The 16,637-nt window shown below is 41.7% G+C and overlaps 2 protein-coding genes across 2 annotated transcripts in view; one reads left to right on the top strand and one right to left on the bottom strand.

Moving 5' to 3' along the window:
* Positions 1-16,637, top strand: part of LOC308391072 (testican-2) — a 55,105-nt gene that overhangs the window by 17,513 nt on the left and 20,955 nt on the right. The window contains exon 2 of the mRNA XM_080873512.1: positions 11,953-11,998. Coding sequence (XP_080729638.1) covers positions 11,953-11,998 — 46 coding nt within the window. The remainder of the gene's footprint in view (positions 1-11,952; positions 11,999-16,637) is intronic.
* On the bottom strand, positions 13,202-16,295 carry LOC308391073 (uncharacterized protein). The gene is made up of 4 exons (XM_080873513.1): positions 16,173-16,295; positions 15,321-15,477; positions 15,083-15,159; positions 13,202-14,610 (listed from the first exon to the last, which is right to left on the bottom strand). Exons 1-4 carry the CDS (start codon positions 16,203-16,205, stop codon positions 14,314-14,316), a joined length of 564 nt encoding a protein of 187 aa, XP_080729639.1. The 5' UTR covers positions 16,206-16,295; the 3' UTR covers positions 13,202-14,313.

The following is a 16,637-nucleotide window of genomic DNA, read 5'->3' as shown; positions in this document are numbered from 1 at the left end:
TTCTTAGAGGTTTGCAGAACACACATGCTGACAGTGCATTACAGTCCACTCAAATGATTGCACAGCTGCTCAGTACAGCATAAAAAAAAGCTTTACACAGATTTTTGGCTACTGCATATCCGTCCAAGTAAAAGAAAATTATGTCGGTATTTTTTTTTCTGTGTGCAAAAATGTTTGTTTGCCTCTTCTTACATTCTGACTTTCCTAGTCAGTCTGTTTCACTCAGCTCCAATCCCACTGGTTTGTTTTAAAGACATAAATCTTCTAAAACAAGATAGCATTCCATCATTTCACTCCTAAAACACCTGAGCGCTGTAGCTTGTAACAGCTGTTTATTGAAGTCTATTTTCATCTGCACGTCAATACACTTTTGGCATGCTCGTGAGCGTGTTAACCTGGCTCAAAACCTCTGAGTCAGCACTAATGTTACCAGCTTAAATTCAGATTATTCTGCTTTGTGGTCACTGATGGTTGTTCAGGTCCTGCAGGTTGGATTAAGGTAGTCAGCAAGCCAACAAACCACAGCCAGTACTAATAGTGATGAAAAATGATCACATGCATGCACAGAATAGACACAGCTGTGGAGATTGTTGTAGATGGGCTACTTTTCCTATGGAATTTTCATTTTTTCACATATTTTTTAAAGGCTAAACAGCATTGCTCACTTACCTCCCTGGATTGGGAGGTAAGTGAGGTCCTTCCCTCCCTGAAGGACCTGTACAGCACTCGCTGTCTCAAGAGGGCACGCAGCATCCTACGGGACTGCACACACCCAGGACACCGGGTGTTTAAGCTGCTGCCGTCTGGCAGGAGGTTCAGGCTGCTGAGGTCCCGAACAAATAGACTCAAGGACAGCTTTTACAACAGGGCAATAGCCCTGATCAATGTAAATAGCTGACCTGACTGGATACCTCCCTGGACTTTTTAGGGGGAGGTAACAATGTTTAAAACGATAACAATAATATTTATATTTATAACAAGGTGCAATAATAATTAATGTGCAATAATAACAGTGTGCAATACACATACACTTATTCTTCTTTTTTATACTAAGTTAATATACTGTGTTGTGTTGTTTGTTACGTTGTGATGTGTCATATCGTGTCGTGTTGTGTTATATGTAGTGCCGACGTAGGACAGTTTTTCCAATTTCATTGTACTACTGTACTATGTATGACTGTGCAATGACAATAAAGAGTTATCTTATCGTATCTTATCTTATTGTACTTTAACCTAACCTCTAAAGCAAGAGTGAATATGTTTAGACAGCCAGGAAAAAGCAGTTTGATATATTAACTTAAGACTAAAAAAGTATTTCAAGTAAACTACTGTAAAAACACTGTAAATGATAGAGAAAGTCATGGAGTCTTTGGAATAGTAATTCTTCTACTGATAATACACTTTAAAAAAAAATCTTCTGGGACATAAAGAGAGATACTGTATCTGGAAATGCATATCATACAATTTCCGAGGATTAAACTAAAAGACGCAGTGTTGAATTTTCTCCTCAAAACTGTTGCTTAATCCTTGAAAATGTCCAAATCAATGAAAAGCTTGTATTTTAAGTAGTGAAAGCTGCAAGGCATGTTTTATTCCTCCAGACAAAAAAGTCGGGTTTTCAGAGTTTATTGGCATGGAATTTATTTTCTTAGCCTCCCCCACATCCAATATTGATTTAAGCTCCCGTGGTAAAGTTAGGGTGCCAGGACCAAACAAGATTTAAGCTCATTCATCTGTTTATGTATGCTGATAACTTTTTGTGTTTGCCAATCAATACCGATGAGTCTACCTACTACAAAGTGAAAATAGCTCACTGGCTTTAGATATTTTGGTCTCTGTGGAGCCGCATGCTTCAGCTCGTCTTATTATGGGTTTTTTCTGCTAATATTGTATGCAGAAGCAGCATAGCTCAGCACAGGAAAGACGGCCCTGCATAAGCTGCAAGCTCCCTGGGGCATATGTGTGTGGAGCTCAACCTGAAGGCTCGCCTCTTCTCTTTCTGCTTCTTTGTTTTGCAAATGGGGTGGAAGGAGCGATAAGATGATGCAGAGACTGTTCTGGGGTTCTGCTTGGCTCAGCAGTGGGGCCCAACAGAATCCATTTTCCTGCATCTGTGCTCTCCTCCTCCTCTCCAATTACTGCATCTCTCAGAGCATGCAGTGCCTTGATTCAACCATGGAGCCTCTACTGCAGAAAACCGAGCCTGACCAGTGTTTGATGTGTCACTTCATCAGTGATTTGAGACCACAGCTAGAGGGCTCCTGAGAAGAAAAGGTTTATTTCTGTGATGCAACTTCCTGAAATTTTCATCTTATTAGCCGACGGGAGAAGCTCTTAATGTTTTTCAGACTTTTGTTTCAGGGTTGAAATAAGTCTCCTTTATTTTTGCTATAAATAAACTAGAAAATGTTTTTGCCGGTTGGTTAAATTATCTGCATTCATCTGCACGAGCTGATCTCCTCTCCTCACTCATCCTTATTACTTCTGCATTTCAGCAGCACCGTGCGAGCATTTCAGATGGATGCACGCTTGGCACTTGCCTTTTTTTTTTTTGTGGCTCGGGAAAAGAGACGTGCCCTTCAGTGTGTAGAGATGGCTGCAGATTGTGCTCTGTACTGTACTGCATTGCAGGCAGGCGTCTTACCTTGTGAAACAATACGCGTCCTTCGCCTGCAGGCCCCCCGAGCACTCCGGCTCAGATGATCAATTTGATCCAGCTCTGTGTTGCTGGGCTGCGACTTAATCCCATAATGCCCTGGTATTTTGCCGCAATCAAGACCCCCCCCCCCCCCCCCCCCCCCCATTTTTCTCTGTGGATTTCTTATTTTTGTCTTTGGAGTGTGATGAAAAATCTCATGCTTCTTTCATAGAGTAGACGGTATGTAATCACCCTAAACAAACTGTAATGCAACCAAAGATCATGTAAGGGTCTGCCAAAGTGAAAGTGATTTGAGGAGTTGTTGCATTTAAAACCACATAAGTTGCCATGTGGGATCAGAGGGGATGTGAAAATATGTACTTAGCTGTTGCCTTGTGATTTCTGCTGCATGTTTAAGTGAAAACGGAATGTTTTGCCACTCTAAAGTCGATGGGTTCGGGCCGTAAGGCTCACAGCGTCATTTTTGAACGCTCTAATGCATTTCTAAGTGTTTCAGTCTGTGGTGGGTCTTCACCATTAGTGTCTCGCTCATTTCTCTGTCATTCTAAAAGACGGCAGGGTACAAACAGAACGAGACATTGCCTCCACCACTTAGGCCCCAGCGTGCTGATTCAAGGCGCCATAATGACATGGCAAAGGCAAGATACACTCCCGCTGCTCCCCGGTAACTACAGAGACACGGAGGGTGGAATGTAAAATTACGAAAGCCTCCGCCTGAGTGCCCTTTTGCTGCAATTTAAAGTAGGTAAGGAGACATAGCTAATTCGGCTACATTAATCAGGCAAAGCACATTACCGTGCAAAAGATAGCTGGAGGAATGACGAGCCGACAATGTCCTGCCAGTCAGCTAGGCGGCGAAGACTGAGTGATCTGATGGGATGACACAGCTACAGCACAGTGTGGAGCAATCAGCTGAGGAGAGCCTCTTGTAGTTCTTCGTTCATTACAGACATGAGCCAGATCACTAGTCCATCCATCAGCCTGTGTTTATCCAGTCGGCGGCAGAGTAAATGACTTCATGAAGCTGGATAAATGACAAGTGGGGGAAATGCAAAATGTCCAAGTCATCATTTAACCTCTAACTCATATCCTGCTGCTTAAGTGATGTCTTCACTGCAAATATCATCTTCAGAATACCAATAAGGAATACTGTGGAGGATGTAGCATGCAGTTATTGCCCTGAGAGTGAGGGATTTCACCTGGAAAGCAGAACTTCCTAACTAAAAATTCCTGATCAGTGTGTCTGTTTCTGAATGAACGGCGGCAGACTTCGGCAGAAGGCGGCGCTGAGACTTGTTTACTGTTGATGTGTAAAGTGTTGCATCTGGATCTAAATAAATCAAAAGTAAATATAGTTAGCGATAAACATGCTGATTGATGGGATTTTTAGATTTTTGCAGGACCACTTGATTTCCAGTCTGGCCAGACTGTACCATCAATGTCAATTACATGCAGATGAGCTGCAGCGATGGAGCAAGCAATATGCATGCACCATGATGGATCTTTGCAGTGGTGTAGAATAGATGCTAAGATCTCTCACTTAGAGCCCACAAACCTGCCTTCCTTTTTAATAAATCTTCTATTTGAACATAAATACTCTCGTCATTTTTGGATTACTGCGCAGTATGTAGTCTGTGTTAAAAGTGTCAAGGCTGTAGGGTTTGCCACTGAATTGCACTTGACCGCAGACACTCGACTTGCGTGAACTTTACAGATGGCTCTAAATCTCTTTTTACGATATCAATTACACAACACTGAGTGTCTGATGGTAATCCAGTGGCCTTTTTTTCTTCCTCAGCTATGAGCCATGAAATCTACTTTGCCAAAGATACCCATCTTAAATCACGAAGTACACATTTTAAGACATGTTAATCCCATAAGCAAAGACTCAAAACGATTCACACCACTCAGAGCTTGCTAGCTGTGACTGCCTATTCCTGTAAGCCCAAAAAGCTGAGATATCACAGACATGTTTGAGCTTTAAAGGTCAGCAATAAAACTCTGGATCAATTCAGAGTAAAAGTGTTGGATTAGCAATGTGCAAGAGGTTATTTTTATGAAGGTGGAGTACAGTTAACCATTTATCTAAATAAATCCTATGACATTCGCAGTCTGTTAGCTTTGCTTTGTAGCTTTCTTGGGGAGAGATTCTCTCGTTTTCACACTCTCTGACAGTTCTGTTCTGGCAAGCTCTTTCTCCTCGAAATTTGGTGCCATTTTTATTTTAGGATTAATATGTTTGGTGAAGCAGCCCTGTGATGGACAGGCGACCTGTCTGGGGTGTACATCTGGGACTGGCTCCAGCCCTACTACAACCTATAACTGGTTAAAAAGCTGGATAGATGTTTGTTGAAGCTATTTTTCTTCATTAGCTTAACGAACGCCGATGCAGCCATTGTCCTACAGCCTCCAGATGCCATTCTTGTGGCTGGTAATGTCATCACATGACCCGATGCCACTTTCTTGGTGCCGTATGACTATTTTAATCACATGAAATCACATATTTGTTTATCATTTCACATTTGTTGAAAGTAGGGTGACTACGGACACTCCTAACACTAGCCATTCTGCAAATGTTGCATGCACGTCACATTTTCAAACATCCAAACTTATGTTTTTTTATGCTTTTTATATCCCAATATCCTGCCAAAGTAAGTTCAGCTTCCCTCTATGGTTTGGCATCACAGCTCAGGACAAGGATGTGCATGCATGCTACCCATTGCAGCAGCCACACTGATTTTGGTGTCATTCCTCAGGACATGAGTGTGCACTTGTCTTGCACTGGTGATGTTGGGGCTGGCTGGTTCAGGGTTAGCAGTGGTATTTATGTCCCCAGCAGACGGGCTCAGGCGACATGAGGTAGACGTTAATTCAGGAGAACGCAGTCAGGCTTGCGGCCAAATGCTGTCAGCCTAATACCGGCGAGCAGTCCAGGGGGAGCAGTCGCAGCATCTGGATAGTCAAGCTCCATTAGCCTCCTGGCTCTGTTTTACACCGGCTGCATTACAGCCTTGTTGACAAATGGCAGAAGAGGTGGTTTGTGTGATATGAATCACATAACTCAAGGGATCGCCACCATGAATATCACACCCTCTTGCTCCCTGATCTTTCCCCTCCTCCTTCCCTCTCGTCTGAGCTCGCTCTGAACTGCAGCAGCCTGGCTCGGATTCAGTGGGACAGCATTAGCTCTCAACCTTGGTGAAGGACTAAAGACAGCCTCAGCTTGGTGTCCTTGCTGTCACACTGCTGCTGAGAGACGATAAGCACTCCAGCCTTTAGGACATTATGTCGGGCTCCCGTTGGTCCTGGCAGCACTGTGAGCTGGGTAATTGCAGCAGACTTGAAAATAATTAATTAATTGTTACATGTGATGCTTTTACAGTCTTGGAATCTTAGTTCACTTGTTTTCAGATTTTTTTTTAAATCATATTCTACCCGGACACTTCCCACATGTTTGCAAAACCTGATTTCGTGCCTAATTTAAACACTTAGCAGTTATTTCTGCTCGGTTTATGTCGCAGTGTCAACTTGAAACTTAAACGATTCAGTTATAACCTTCGAAATGTCATGCGAAGATGCAGATCTGAAAAAGGAATAAAAAAGTCATTTGATACAGCAGCGGGGGTGTTTACGATTCACACGACACATTATAAGTTTCTTTTTCTTCTCCTCTTATGATTCCCTGCAGAAATTCAGCCCATTTGGAGGATAGCAAAGAGCGATATTGCTTCTCGTATATGTAGCACCAGGACATTTTCCTGCCACTGGGAAAGTATTTACTGTAAAGAAACTGTCTCCGAGGTGAAATCTAAAGTCCTGCTGTGGACCGGTGATGAATTCTTACCTCAGTCTTTTAAAGCCTTTTCGCTGGCTTTTTGGCTTGTCCTTGTGAGGCCTGTAAAATGTCCGTGGTGATATATTAAGATGCTGTCACAGCTCTGTTAAGTAGACAGGTATGGCTGTGGGTGTGTGAATTAGGTATATTTTACAGGGTTGAGCTGCTGAAATAAACCATGCAGTGCTATATTTCTTTCAAACGCAGCAGAGCGCTGAATGATGAAACACACGGGGAAAGGCTGTGGTGGGTATTGATATGTAATGCCCTTGGACCGAAGCCAAGACGGTAAAATGGAATGAAAGGAAAGCAGTCACTCCCCTTTTAAGTCAAGGTTGTACTTTACAGAAGCTATATCTGTCTGTGTTGTCACTGCTACGCTTAGTAAATGTTCTGTGTGTGTGTGTTTGTGCGTGTGTGTGCTGCAACTATAAAAAAAAAAACTCCCATCTAAATCACATCCGTCTGTTGACTTTGAAGATTCCTCCACCAATTTGCCTGTATTTTTCCAAGGTTGACACTATATGTCATGGCTTATCCATAACTTCTGAGCTACAGGAAGCTGGCTTTTGGCACTTGCTTGTAAACATCCAGAGAATGGGCCCTTAGTGTTCAGGACGCCTGCCAGCTCATAGAAGTGGTAGCTGATCATCCTCAGTTAATAGGCGCTCATAATCCTTTGTGAATGTCTTATGTTGTCCCCGGAGAGGAGTGAGACTAAGGCATGTATTTGCAATCAGAATGCATTAAGGGCTGACAGTTTAACTGCTGCCATAACTGTTATAAACTCTTTCTATGTTAAATGGAAGCCTGTAATGAAAACTGAAAAGTGTCTTTTTTTTGTCTCTAACAATGTCTCTCTTTTGTCTCCCTCGCTGCTGCTTTTAATCGCCACAGGAAGTTGAGGTTAGTGTCTCTTTTGTACTTTTGTGCAACGCATTGTTTGTCTTTGCTCTGACACTTTTTACACCCTTGGTTTCACCTGCATGATAGCTTAGCACTTATACGACATCACTGTTAATAGTAGTGATTTTTTTCCCCCTTTCAATCCAGCTCCATTAGTGTGACACAAATACGATTAGAAAAAATGGCTAAAAAATATAAAATCCAATTCGAGTACAGACAAAGTCAAACACACTCTGAATAAATAATATTAAAATAATTTGAATTGTGGTTCATAAATAGAACATTTTACATCAAAGTTATGTCAAGTGGTTCTATACAACCATGTTAAATAAATCCTAAGAAACAGTTTACATTTATTTGATTTATTCATGTTATCACCAAAATGCTATGTTTTGGCAGGTTTACCTAATGGCTTTTTAAGTTTCTTAGCATGTTTTTATGTTCACCGCAAACCGCTGTGGCCTGGCGTTAGGCAATGAACAACTGGTCGTGCACCTCTTGATTTTCCTAACCTGGCAGGTTGTGCCGCGGCCGCTGCAGCTGCATTGAAGACACGAATCATCGTGTTGGTTTTTGCTGCCATTTTAATGATATTCTACTACAAAGCTCAGAGATATGCAGATATAAAGTGGGAAGTGTTGCAACAGTTTGAAAACTTTTTGGAAAAACTTTTGCAAGTCTGTGCTTCTGGTTTTGACTTCTTTTCTTCCTATATCAGTCTGAAGGCTGACACCTATAGTTCAGGAGAAAACTGCAGCGGCTTCCTGCACCTTAAGGGTGGGCATACTTAGAAGTGACTCTGTAGTGTGCAACCGCTTTTCATAACTCTGTTCAGTAAATCCAACTAAAGGGGCTTCTTTAAAACCAAGAGTTTTAATGAAATTTCATTTTCTTGAGTGAAATGCATTCTTTAAGAAAAACAGTAGAAAAACAGGTATAAACACTAACACTATCTCTTTACCTCCTCCCTCTGTACACTGTATTTAAGCCTTCAGCTATACTTGTTCAGCTTGACTTGAGAGCTCAGTCTTCGTGTCCCCTGAGCAGAGTAAGACTGAGCTAAACTGAACAGACCTGATCCTCAGGGTCCTCTCTGGGCCTTGTGCCGAGTTGTAACTGCTTAATAGTTGATCCTCTCTGTCCTGACACACAGAGAAATGGGTCAGCATGGATACAGCCTGGGGACGCAGAGTTTTTATTATCGTTCCAGCGCAGTGCCGCCGGGGACACACTCTAAAAAAACAGAGTTGGTTTGCAAATATTCCCTTTGCACCAGTGCAGCAGCTAAGATAGTTCAAGTCCTTTTATGAGATACAGCTTGCTGAGGCTTATCTTGCACCGTTTACTTTATGTTAGAAGCTACTTCTGCAACAGTGAAGATGAGTTTGGCAGTTCTTCCCTGACCTTGCTTAAAGCTAAGGAAAAACAAATTTGGCTTGAGGTTCACATATTAACTTCTTATAGATATAATGTCACAAAGTTGACATTTTTCATGACAGTAATATGAAAGCTTTAGAAAAAGAAAAAGGACCTCCTTAATCCCACTGACACGTCTTCCGAGGAGGAAGCAGAGTCTGGGGATGAGGGGAATGACCCGCCAATTTCCGGGGGCGAGGTCACTGAGGCAGTTAAACAACTCCTTGGTGGCAGAGCCCCTGGTGTTGATGAGGTCCGCCCCGAGTTCCTGAAGGCTCTGGACGTTGTAGGGCTGTCCTGGTTGACACGCCTCTGCAATGTTGCGTGGAGATCAGGGGCAGTACCTGTGGACTGGCAGACCGGGGTGGTGGTCCCCATCTTTAAGAAAGGGGACCGGAGGGTGTGTTCCAACTACAGGGGGATCACACTCCTCAGCCTCCCTGGGAAAGTCTATGCCAGGGTGCTGGAAAGGAGAGTTCGTCCGTTAGTCGAATCTCGGATACAGGAGGAACAATGCGGTTTTCGTCCTGGTCGCGGAACACTGGACCAGCTCTTTATCCTCTCCAGGATACTTGAGGGTGCATGGGAGTTTGCCCAACCAGTCTACATGTGTTTTGTGGACTTGGAGAAGGCATTCGACCGTGTCCCTCGGGGTGTCCTGTGGGAGGTGTTGCGGGAATATGGGGTGTCTGGCCCATTGCTACGGGCCATTCGATCCCTATATAACCGTTGTAAGAGCTTGGTTCGCATTGCCGGCAATAAGTCGGACTCGTTCCCGGTGGGTGATGGGCTCTGCCAGGGCTGCCCTTTGTCTCCGGTTCTGTTCATAATTTTTATGGACAGGATTTCTAGGCGCAGCCAAGTGGCGGAGGGCTTTCGCTTTGGTGGCCTCAGAATCTCATCTCTGATTTTTGCAGATGATGTGGTTCTGTTGGCTTCATCGGGTGAGGGCCTCCAGCTCGCACTGGAACGGTTCGCAGCCGAGTGTGAAGCAGCGGGAATGAGGATCAGCACCTCCAAATCTGAGGCCATGGTTCTCAGCCGGAAAAGGGTGGAGTGCCCACTCTGGGTCGGGGATGAGTTCCTGCCCCAAGTGGAGGAGTTCAAGTATCTCGGGGTCTTGTTCGCGAGTGATGGGAGAAGGGAGCCGGAGATCGACAGACGGATTGGGGCTGCAGCTGCAGTAATGCGGACGCTGCACCGGTCCGTCGTGGTGAAGAGGGAGCTGAGTGTAAAAGCGAAGCTCTCAATTTACCGGTCGATCTACGTCCCTACCCTCACCTATGGCCACGAGCTGTGGGTAGTGACCGAAAGAACGAGATCGCGGATACAAGCGGCAGAAATGAGCTTCCTCCGAAGGGTGGCTGGCCTCTCCCTTAGAGATAGGGTGAGAAGTTCGGCCATCCGGGAGGGGCTCAGAGTAGAGCAGCTGCTGCTCCACATCGAAAGGAGCCAGCTGAGGTGGTTCGGGCATCTGACAAGGATGCCCCCTGGGCGCCTCCTGGGTGAGGTGTTCCAGGCATGTCCCACCGGGAGGAGGCCCCGGGGCAGACCCAGGACACGCTGGAGAGATTATATCTCTCGGCTGGCCTGGGAACGCCTTGGTATTCCCCCGGATAAGCTGGAGGAGGTGGCTGGGGAGAGGGAGGTCTGGGCCTCTTTGCTTAGGCTGCTGCCCCCGCGACCCGGCCTCGGACAAAGCGGATGAGGATGGATGGATGGATGGATAGAAAAAGAAACAGTTTTTTTTTTATCCTGTTAAAATCTTACGTGCGACTTGTGATGATACATATTTTGCTAATAATGGAGCGCGTTTTTAATACTTTGTAATTTCCTAGCTCACAGAGAGGACATTTAATGCTTTAGTTTTATAAGCTGTGTTGTAATGCTTTTCATCCTGTGGGTCCATGTTATGGCTTTAAGTTTTAGTTTTAGTTCAGCGTGACGGGCAGGTCTAAAGTCTAAGTTTTTATCAAAGAACCAGATATTTTCTGTCATAGTTGTGCTGTACTGATTATTCAGCAGAGAGAGCTGCATGCTAATCCAAGCCTTAGCAGCACTCCAACTATGAGTCACGCACAATCCTCTGTGAGAAAAATTAATCAAGTTTTATTTCCAAAACCACGGTATTGCTTCTCCAGTTGTGCATTTTCTTTATAAACACTGAAACATTTTGTGGTTTAAAAAGAAAATAAGAAGAAGGGAATACTTAAATTTCTGTACAAACCCACATTTTGGCTTTTTCAAAAGAATATATATTTTTTTAACGATTAGATCTGGAGATTTGTAAGGAGACAGTCAGCCTGATCTCTCCAGGGGAATTCACACTAAATCTGAGACCTTCAGAGCCAAAGTCACCTCCAGAACAAATCCCTGACAGGGAACAGCCTGGAAAGTCTGGCTTGATGATCTCAGGCTGGCTCATATAAGACTAAAATTTTATTTTATTATGAAATAAGAGAAGCGTAAACTCTCAAGAGAAATAAACAAATATATTATTATCTCAGAGTCTGAAAAAAGGCTGATTTAATTTTTTTAATTAAGAGCAAGCTTGTTACTGAATTTGTTAGGGTTTAGTTTTTTACCAAACCTGTACCTAGGGACAACAAAATGGATATAAAATAGACACCACAGCAGTGCAACATGTGGAGCCAGATAATAAAAATATGCAGAATTTGACTGGATGTTGTGCTTTTGACTTGCAATAATATATAGAGTATAAAAGAACGTCATCAGCTAAAAAGTACAATTTAAATAGCAGTGGTAATAAATAATAACCTCAAGGTGAAACCACTGTGTTTTTGGGCCTTAGGCAAACTCTTTCTAGTTATTATTATTTATATTACTTTTAAACCTAGGGCTAAAGAGCTCCCAAGGTTTTGTTGGCACCATTATTTACTTTTAGCATCTTTACTCTCTCTTTTCAATTACAATTAACATGAATGAGATGAATATATTTGATTTAAAGTGCCGTTCGAGTTTCCATATAATTATGCATTTCTCTTATCTTCCCTGATTATTTCTATTATTCTGAATTTTAATTAAGCCTCTAAAAATCCAAGAGCAAATCTCCTTTATGATGTTGCCTGGAATAAATTATTAAAGCCATTAATGCAAATATGTTTTTTCCTTGCAGGATGACTACATCAAAAACATGGAGGAGAATGTTGGTTCTGATGAAAGTAAGTCATAAAAACTGATTTTATCTGATTGGAAAGGATTGTCTTTGAAGAGCTGAGGATTGATGAGTGGTTTCATTTAAAGCCTATTGTCTATTTCAGCTTATGTGTATGGTAAAGTACAGCATTCAGAGACAATTTTCACAGCTCAATACTTCATATTGAAATAATGAAAAGCTAAGTGCTCTTTGCCTTTAGCCATCTCCTTTAGACAATGAAATGGTGCAGCACACGCTATCAAAGCACCAACTTCTTCTTTTAACTGCGACAGTTGTCTGAGGTCATCCAGCTCGTGGTGAGCGCTGGTGTGAGGTGTCAGAGATTGTGAAGGGTGAGAACACAGTTGCGATTCAGGAAAGGAGAGACCGAGCCTTCAGTCAGATCCATTAGTTTGAAAAGCCTGCTGTAATTGCTTTTGTTGCTGAGGGCTCAACTCAGAACTCCCACCAGGCTCCATTTTTCTCCGTGGGGTCTGTTCCTAGCTGAGAAAAGAACTTCAGCTGTGGAGGTGGAATAGACAATTTGAACATGAAGTTCAGTTGTGTAATGTTTCAGTTAAATGCTGTTTTGTTTTTTCCCTCATAAAAGACTCTTTTCCTCCGGAAAGATGTTATAATCTTTGATATTTCATAAGATCATTGGGGAATTGCACATTAGGGAAAACAGTGGTTGGAGACTACGGCACGTACAAAATTATTGAAATGAACTTGTGATCTCACTGCCTTTTAAATAGTTCCTTTAAAGGGGACCAAGTCTAAAACCTCTTGCTTTTTTCAAATTGACTTTGGTATGTCAAAATAGCAATAAAAAAGCAATAAGATGGAGTCTGTCTGCTATTAGTTCATGATTGGATGGGATCAAGTTAATAATTAATTACAAGCTCTTTGTTATATACGGAGATTAACTATGTAAATCGGGGGGGAAAAGCTGCACTGATTCATCCGAGTGTTTTGAAACTTTACTTACATTAATCTGATTTCTCTAAAAAATTTCAGGCAGAGATTATTTTTAAGCAATAAACAACATAAATGTGTAATATAGGCCATATTTCTAAGTCATATTTTTGGAGAATATTAAAGTGTTGCTCAGTAAACAGGTCATTTCTTGAAATTAATATGTCAAGGTTTATGATTCATTGATGTTTTGTCCAAATGTTACACTCTCAGAAATAGGGGTACCAAAGTGTACCAAAAAGGGTACAAATGCTTGTCGCTGGGGGTGTTCCTTTTTGAAGGACATTTCTGTACCCTTTAGGCTTGGTACATTTTTGTACCTTATGAAATTGTACCATCTGAAGTACAATCATGTACTTTCCTAAGACATAAATGTACCTTGAAACTATAGTACAGAAATGTTCCCTTGAAAAGGGTACAATAGGGTACCTATGAGGGTACCCCCCCAGCGACAACCTATTTCGTACCTAAAGAGACAAAAATGTACCCCCAATAGTCCAAAATATTTGGTTATTTAACCATTTATTTTCGATAATACAATCACATCAAAGCATTTAAACAACCACAGAAATACATCCTTGATTACATTCGTATATTGCCATAGGACATGTCAAGAAAAATACATTCATTTAAAAAAAAAAAAAAAAGTAAACAATCACATAAAGACATTAAACACCTGAACACAATGGAAAATGTGCTTGCAATCACGTCACACAGAATACCTCAAGGACACAAACAGCCTATCATCAACTAAATACGTGTCTAGAGCTTGAAAGTCTAATTCATTTCCTGGATTGAACAGGATCCAGTCATTGTCAACTGCCACTTGGTAAGCATGGAAATGACATTCATAAGTGCAAGGAAGTAACAGTTTCCCACACAATACCCAACAAGTATCAACATTCAAAATATACTTGATTTTAAGGAATATAGGTATGGCTTTAGTGTGTACATGGCCAACTACAAAAACATCCTCAAGTTCATATTTGACACTGCTGACAGATATAGCAGACACACACTGAAGCACTTTATCCTGAAAATGCACATCTGTAAAACTTTTGTTCATTTCCAGAGCATTCTGTAAGTCACCTGGCAGAGATGAAAATGGCACACTGACACTTGTGCTGAGTGAATGTTCAAAGTCAACAAGCAACTTATCTGAAGAAAACTCCCAGCACTGTTTCATTTGATGACGATTGTTAAGAGTTGCAGTGATGTTTACAAAGTTTTTGCATTTACTCGCTAGATTTTTGAAATATTGATGCTTGCTTTCATATCCCATACACCACAAAGGGCGAAGAGGACCATGCATCAAAATCAGCCTTGGGTAGTGAATAAGGTAGTGACACTTGGGTGGGGGCATATTTAATAGAGTTGGTTAAGTACCCTGGTGACACTTACTGGCAGGGGTTTGTCTCCCTGGTCTCCTATGTTGACAATGCAGTTCTGAAGAAAGACAAGTGTTTTCTTGAAGTATGCAGGGTAGGTCATGTTGAACACGAAGAAGGTGGAGAATGCTGAGATGTAGGCCTCATCCAGCGAGCGGCACGAGCAAACATCCACTCCTTCAACTGTTACAACACAGCGACACTGTCTTAAGAGGGCAGTTGTCCAACTCTTATCCTTCATTCGAATGGTTGGGTATGGACTCGTGGGAGTATTCTGCAGAAGAGGAAGAAAAACATTAGTATACAGTATGTTTAAGCAATATGTGCCAAGTGGATTTTCAACAGATTCCTCAAATTACCTTCTTTATTTGCTGCAAAACAAAACTGTCTATTCTGATAACCTGTAAACATGGCCCCTACTCCAAACAAAAAGCTTCTTGACCAATGACTGTTGTGGTAGTGTTTGATAAGCTGCTAAAGTTTGACATAATATTCAAGGGCAAAAGCAATCACCCCTGACAGTGACAGTACCTGTGAAGAAGAATTTTCCTAAGGGGACAATAAAGGTCTATCTATCTATATAAACACCAGACAAAACCCAAGAGCACAGCAGCACTGTGGATTAACAGCAGTGTTTCCCCTACATTAGCTTAGCTGTGATGCTGAACCGCAGCTGAATTCAGCTCCATGCCAACAAAACACCGAGAATGAAACTTGTGGCCAAAGGCTATGCATCATGCGTTTACCTCTCCAAGGATGATGAAATCTTCTATCTTCTCCTTGAAGATGGATGGCAAGAGAAGTGCCCCCTTGAAGTCAATTCCTAGGTCATACAGATGCAAATGCACTTCATTAGATTTTGATAGCATGCAAATTCCCATTAACATGCTCTTCACATGACACTATGGTACATCAATTATCTTTGGAAGAGAGAGCAAATGAATTGTCACAAAATTTACTATTTGTATGAGGTCAAATTAGCACCTGTAATGTCTTCAGCCAGTGCATTCTCTCTTGCCTCCATGTAGACCTTCTTCAGTGGCAAATCCTTGGTCATTTGAAGAACAGCAGTGAAGTTTTTGCTAAAGCGGCGACAGATGTTGTCTTGGCAGGGATGCATTAAATCAACCTCATCCCACAACTGGAAATGAAAAGAGCAGAATAGACAAAAGAATGACATTTTACATTGAGGATTTAAACTTTTGACATGTTTAAAGACACAGACTGGAGATAAATGTAAAGTGCTTTAACCCTTGAACAAAAAATTCTAAAGCTAATAAACAGATTGATTAATCAGTTAGTACAGAAAATAATAATAATCAGATTTAGAGACAAAAAAAAATCATTAGCTGTTTCCCCAATCATCTTAACAATTCTTGGGTTGCAGACAGTGTCCCTGCACAGAGCTTACAGCTCTCATATTCGAAAATCCCAAATCCCACTAAGTAGGTGAAATGGTACAAATGTGTACCTTCCATTGTTTAAAATCCCTTTGAGCGGGAAACAAGTTAGATGCGATAAATTTTGCTTAGAAAACATTTTTGTTAATAGCTATATTTACATACTAGCATGTTTTGAGAAATTATTGATTTTTTTACATTGTTGTACACGGTTACTGACTATTTATTGATAAAACACTGGAATACGGCGGGCAGACAGACATTGAACATTCCACCAACAGTCTAAATAGTCCACATTTGTACCTTTCTTTGTTTAAAACTTAGCTAACTGCTAGCATTCACCCACGTTAAAGCTAGCTCTTCGGACTTTTGCTAACTCTACTGTAAAATTACACGTTGTAATTTTTATAAAAACACAAAATCACACCCGACTTACCTCTAAACCTTTGCGCCTCGTCGTCTGACACATCAACGCCTTCTTCCATCAACTTTTTAAGGAGCTCCTCCATCGATAACCCCCTGAGAGTCATTTTCTGTGTCAACGCTAGCGGAGGCGGAGCACTCATCGCTGCTGGCTTTTCAGCCTCTGGGATTAATGCGCGTTGCGAACTTGATACATGGAAATACAACATTGTGGTATTAATGCGCAGTTGTTTAGAAACAGTTATGCTGTCTTGGCGAACTATATTTGTAACTTACAAAATGTAGTCACCGTAACATAAAAATCTGCTTGACATTTTAACTTCCAAAGAACCTCGGTTTAACTTGATGTTGCAAATTCCATAAAAACCTCACAATTAATGAACAATTCTAGGATGTAGTAAAAGCAAAAAAGTAAATGGCCAAACATAACAGTAAAATGATTTCACGTTTTTGAAAGATTTAAAACATTAAAAAATTA

Source organism: Rhamphochromis sp. 'chilingali' (genome assembly GCF_963969265.1).
Source record: "Rhamphochromis sp. 'chilingali' genome assembly, chromosome: 22".
NCBI lineage: Eukaryota > Metazoa > Chordata > Actinopteri > Cichliformes > Cichlidae > Rhamphochromis > Rhamphochromis sp. 'chilingali'.
Note: the sequence above shows the minus strand (reverse complement) of the source record. Positions and strands in the feature narration are given on the sequence as shown.

Coding starts and splice junctions, on each gene's coding strand:
- LOC308391073 (XM_080873513.1), bottom strand. CDS start 16,205: ATGTGTCAGACGACGAGGCGCAAAGGTTTAGAG. Junction 15,478..16,172: donor CGAGGCGCAAAGGTTTAGAG/GTAAGTCGGGTG, acceptor TTTCATTTCCAG/TTGTGGGATGAGGTTGATTT. Junction 15,160..15,320: donor ACTGGCTGAAGACATTACAG/GTGCTAATTTGA, acceptor TGTATGACCTAG/GAATTGACTTCAAGGGGGCA.